Source organism: Coenobita brevimanus, chromosome 57 (assembly GCF_032717465.1).
Source record: "Coenobita brevimanus isolate Jiangsu-jjx chromosome 57, ASM3271746v2, whole genome shotgun sequence".
NCBI classification, from domain to species: Eukaryota; Metazoa; Arthropoda; class Malacostraca; order Decapoda; family Coenobitidae; genus Coenobita; species Coenobita brevimanus.
Window position 1 is genome coordinate 54142493 of NC_137010.1, and position 5816 is coordinate 54148308.

The 5816-nt window shown below is 47.6% G+C and overlaps 1 protein-coding gene across 1 annotated transcript; it reads left to right on the forward strand.

Moving 5' to 3' along the window:
• Nucleotides 1–1282: 1282 nt before the first annotated feature.
• On the forward strand, nucleotides 1283–4933 carry LOC145402011 (uncharacterized). Its single transcript, XM_080274110.1, has 2 exons — nucleotides 1283–1858; nucleotides 2949–4933. Exons 1-2 carry the CDS (start codon nucleotides 1283–1285, stop codon nucleotides 4662–4664), a joined length of 2292 nt encoding a protein of 763 aa, XP_080130236.1. The 3' UTR covers nucleotides 4665–4933.
• Nucleotides 4934–5816: the final 883 nt, after the last annotated feature.

Genomic DNA, 5816 nt, shown 5'->3' on the forward strand with positions numbered 1-5816 from the left:
ATAGCGTACATAGAGATGGATATTAAATACACACACACACACACACACACACACACACACACACACACACACACACACACAGAAGAGAGAGAGAGAGAGAGAGAAAGTCACGTGCGTTATGGCGTGTGCTTTTTACCGTTAAGTGAGACAGACTCGAGGTGGTGAGAGAGAGAGAGAGAGAGAGAGAGAGAGAGAGAGAGAGAGAGATACAAAGAGCAGCATTATCTGAAAAAGTAGAGAGAGAGAGAGAGAAAGAGAGAGATTAAATATTTTCCAGTAGTTCTTCAGTCATATTTTTTACATTGAGAGAGAGAGAGAGAGAGAGAGAGAGAGAGAAAGAGAGAGCGAGCGAGAGAGAGAGAGAGAGTTATATATGTTACGTGTACCCAGTGGACTGCAGGTTGAAGTTATCCTCCTCCTGCTGCAACCATGGTCCTTTCGGGGGATAGGGAGGGAGTTGAGGGACGTGTACTGTATATAGCCAGGCAGTGGATCCGACCAGTTATATCAGTGCCACCACGTGAAGGCCTCCCTATCCACCACACACACACACACACACACACACACACACACACACACACACACACACACACACACACACACACACAGAGGGTTATATCAGTGCCACCACGTGAAGGCCTCCCTATCCACTCCCCCCCACACAAAGTTATATCAGTGCCACTACGCGAAGGCCTCCCTCTCCACAACACACACACACACACACACACACACACACACACACACACACACACACACACACACACACACACACACACACACACACACACACACACACACACACACACACACACACACACACACACACACACACACACACACACACACACACACACACACACACACACACACACACACACACAGAAATATATAAGAGATGAGTAGCAATGAGAATTAATTTTGAAAAGAATGTGTAAAAGATTTGAATTTAAAAAAGAATTTCAATTCGAACTGAATATAATCTAACGGAAACCTCTGCCAAAGAAATCCTGGTGTGGAATTTTTGAAAGATTTTATCGAATTTATCACACTTTACAGGTTTGGTTAATGGGAATTTTGAGCGAAGAAAATTGTAATAAATAATGACAAGGTACAGCGGAGATAGAACACTAGATTTTAAAGTTTTTGTATGATTCGGTACAGCAAGAAAAAATAGTGAACGTTATGGATTCGGTGATGGTAGGGAAGGATGGATGATTTACAAAGCGCCTTGATGATATTGGAACTTAAAAACCGAAATTGCTGTTGATCTATGAGGTACAAAATGGCGCCTTTGTACCAGAAGGCTTGGGTGTTGGTGTTGGCCTATGTAGCAACGTCGATTTCTTCCGTCTCAGCCTCCCCCTCCTCCTCCTGCCCGTCTGTCTGCACCTGTCGATGGAAGAACGGCAAGCGTGCTGTCGAGTGCCGTGATGCAGGGCTGGCCAGTGTCCCCGCCGGCGTGGATCCAGACACCCAGGTCCTTGATTTAACCGGGAACAACCTGCAGAGTCTCCCCAGGCACGTCTTCAAGCGCCTGGGCCTCATCAACTTACAGAAGATCTACCTGCGGGACTGCAAGATTGGCCGCGTGGACCCGACCGCCTTCTCCCAGCTCACCAACCTCGTAGAGCTTGATCTGAGGGAAAACCTACTGACAGACGTGCCTGCAGTGGCCTTCTCCCACACCCACGCCCTCAGGGACCTGTATCTAGGGGGCAACAGGCTCCATAAAATCCACAGGGACGCCTTCACCCACACGCCGTCCCTGGTTCGACTTGATCTGAGCTACGCCGGGATTAGGAGCATCGCGGAAAGGGCACTGGAACCTCTGTCTCTCCTGGAAAAGATCGACTTGCAGGTACGGTGGCCAGTTGAGTGGTTTCAGAGACTAATTTTTGTTGTTTAGACCCCCTCTAAATATAAACCCAGTAGACTGCAGGCTGGAGGGTCGCAGATGAGGATAGAAAAACCCACACTAACCACGAAAAGATTATATTCCAAACAGTTTCGGCGATAGTTTTAACTATATATCATTTTTCGACAATGCGGTGGATTCTCTCTCTCTCTCTCTCTCTCTCTCTCTCTCTCTCTCTCTCTCTCTCAAACATTTAGCGTTTCTGTGGCTCTTTGTCAGATGTTGAAGAAAATAAATAATCTTTTTTCTTAGCCATTTTCTTTATATATATATATATTTTTAGCAACTTTTTAAAAGCACATAGCAAGTTTAGTCAGTGGCATTTTGTGGGGGGGGGATTGGCATAGTAATGATGATGATGATGATGATGATGATGATGGTGGTGGTGATGATGATGGTGGTGGTGGTTGTGGTGGTGGTGATGATGCTGATGGCGATGATGATGATGGTGATGATGATGATGGTGGTGGTGATGATGATGGTGGTGGTGATGATGATGATGATGATGATGATGATGATGATGGTGGTGGTGGTGGTGGTGGTGGTGATGATGCTGATGGCGATGATGGTACTGATGATGATGATGGTGGTGGTGGTGATGATGATGATGATGATGATGATGATGATGATGATGATGATGATGATGATGATGATGATGATGATGATGATGGTGGTGGTGATGATGATGATGATGATGATGATGATGATGATGATGATGGTGGTGGTGATGATGATGATGATGATGATGATGATGATGATGATGATGATAATGATAGTAGTAGTAGTAGTAGTAGTGGTAGCAGAAGCAATTTCTCCCTACATCATGGAAAACAGACCAAGCAGAGTGCATACCGGTACTGAAATCTAATCTATGCTTGGTGTCCTTCTTCAAAACTAAATAAATAAATAATAATAGTAATACCGTAATAATAATAAGAGCAATAATAATAATAATGATAAATAAATAAATAAAAAAAAATTGATGAGCCTTTGAGGTGGGTGTGTGAATCTAATCTGCCATCTGTGCTTGCAGGGGAACCAGCTGTCTGAACTCCCAGCTGCAGCGGTGAAGAGCCTAGAGCGGGTCCACAGCCTGAAGGTGCACGACAACCCTTGGCTTTGTGACTGTCGCGTGTTGCCCCTGTGGAGGCTGCTGGAGAGGCGGCATGTACCACACCCTGTCTCCCCCTCCTGCCACTCCCCACAGAGGGTCGCCGGGGACACCTTCGACAGTCTGGTGGAGGAGGATTTTGCCTGTCCGCCCAGCATCCTGCCCATAGTGAGAGTGGTTCATGGCGTGGCGGGGGAGAACACATCCGTATCGTGTCCCATCGAAGGCCAGCCCGCACCGCAAGTGACCTGGTACAAGGATGGAACGCCAATCGTAAATGGTTCCGTGCTTGGATTGGGGCCACAGCGTGTTTACATCATCAGTGAACACTTCAGGAACACGGAGAGTCGACTGGTGATCACAGGAGCACAGGAGAGTGATTCCGGCAATCTCCGCTGTGTGGCAAGTAACTCCGCTGGTGAGGCCTCGGCTAACTTCACCCTCACCGTCAGGATGAGGGCTGCTGCAGAGGCCAGGCTGGACTCTGGCCACATTGCCGGCATCTCCGTGGGGCTCGTCATAGTGGCTCTGGTGGTGCTGCTTGTGGGCTTCTTTGTACTTACCCGCACTCGCTCCCACACCTCCCGGACTCCTGTCAAAAACTCCTCCAGGGGAAATTCCTCCTCTGCCGCCTCCCCCAATGAGCCCAACCCTGTGCAGAAGCCACCACGCCTAACTGATGTCAGTGCATCCTCGGGGACAATAGGTTCAGCGCTCAGCAACCCTGATGTTATAAATGAGGCGGAAAGGGCTGTACGAGCGGTCAATGGCCACTTACCTAATGGTGCCCCGGGTGAGGGTGGGGACTACACAAGAGTCGAGGGGGACTCTCTCTACCCCAGCGGGCTATGGCTTGAGGATTCCCACCCCCAGGATGCCAATGATCCTCCCATCCACGAGCACTTCAACCCCGGGTACATGCCTAATGATCTGCCCTTTGATCCGTATGGCCCAGTTCATTCCACCCCTTACCAAACCAACTACAAGTCACAGAATTTTGACCCTCAGACCTACGGATACCCAGCAGACTATGGACTTCCCATTCCCGAGGCTGATCCTGACCTTCAAGGGACTCCCCACAACAAAGACTGGAGCATGAGTGACCTGCGGGAACCTCAGGATGGAGGTGATCCCATGTATGGCACTCGACAGGACATGTACGCACCAAAACAGGACACAAACATGAGAAACTCAACCCAGGACATCTATGGCTCCAGCTGCCTGCCTCTGTACAGCTCAGGGCATGACATCTACGCATCAAATCAGGACAGTGACATAAAAAACTCAAGTCATGATGTGTACGGGACTGGTATGAGTCGGCCCCCACCTGCACCAAACCCAGACAGTGACATGACGAGCTCCAGTCAAGATGTTTATGGAGTAAGTACGAGTCGGCCTCCGGTGTACGGCCACCGTCCAGAGGTGTATGGATCACGGGAGGATGTAGCAGAGGGAGCAGAGAGCCCTCGGAGTCCCACGGGGCCCCTTGGGGAGCGGCCATGGGTTCCAGGGTCCCAGGCGCCCCCACATGCCCGAGGGGGGGTGCCTGTTCTACCCCCACTACCAAACAGCATGGTAAATCGCATCAAGGCTCGAGACTCCCCCGACGAAGGATATCAGGAAGGAACCGAGGTGTAGCGGGCGGGAGGGTGTGTTGGTGTGGTGGTGCCTGCCCACACGCCCCCACCTTGTACCGCCTGAAAGAAACGAAATAAACTGTCCTGGCCGGGATTCAAACCCAGGCCCTGCACAGTACAAAGATCCAGCGTTACTAGTGAGCCAAGAGATCTACCCCATCTGTCTACCAGTCAGCGTGGGGTAGAGTAAAGACAACACTACATTACCACCTTCCCATTTCTTCCTCTCTCCATCTTTGTGTCTCTGCATCTCCTCAACCTAGAACTGAACTGCGATGTGACCCCATACCTGGTGAGGTCGAACAGCAAGTCAGATAGTGTTACGCATCATCCACCTGGTCGGGAAAGGTGGACCCAAACCAAAGCAACCAAAATAGAGTAGGAAAAAAAATGCATACAAATCAGTGTAAAGAAAAGGAAAACGTATTAGTATAATCAGGTAAAGCTGTTGGTGAACTTGTTAAAAACGTGTATAGAACGAGTACCAACCATGATGCCTGTAGGGTTAAAAGAGTGACAAGACTACGGTAGTGAAGGAAAAAGTAAACCAGTGTGTTCAATCTGAGTTTCTTGTGACGGTTTGAAACATTTAAAGCAAGTTAAACATGCATAAAACACGTAAACATATAAAACAACTTGAAATACGAAGAAAACAAACAAAACAAGTATTAAAACAAGATAAAACGAGTAAAACAAGTTGAAACGTGTATGAAACAAGCGTAAGGTAACTCTTGACTGTCCACTATGGCAGAATAGATGAAATAATGTATCCAAAGATGTTAATGTGAACCAAAGGAGGAACTGGAGTCGTTAGAATTTTAAGCTGAAATGAAAATCTAGGAAATACATCTCTGAACTTCAACAGTATTATAGATTCAACAGAGTATCTAAAAATGGACCCTGGAATTCTCTGAGTATTAGCCAGAAGAGAAAATAAGAAATGAATATATATTATTCTGAGATGGCAGAAGTTTTAAGTGATATGAGAACTTGGTAAATATATCTTGTGAGGTGACAGGATCTCAAGTCAAAAGAGGATCCTGGAAAATGGCTCTCTTGGTGTTTACGAGTTTTTGGTCAAACTCGAAATGCCTCTTTAAGTGTCTGTAAGTGTTTGAAGTGAAGTCTGAATGGGTTAGGGATCTTTGTCAGC

Bases quoted from the DNA above. Each gene is read 5' to 3' on its own strand.
- LOC145402011 (XM_080274110.1), top strand. From the start codon at position 1,283: ATGGCGCCTTTGTACCAGAAGGCTTGGGTGTTGGTGTTGGCCTATGTA. The intron at 1,859-2,948 runs GTACGGTGGCCA...CTGTGCTTGCAG, and splicing joins TGGAAAAGATCGACTTGCAG to GGGAACCAGCTGTCTGAACT.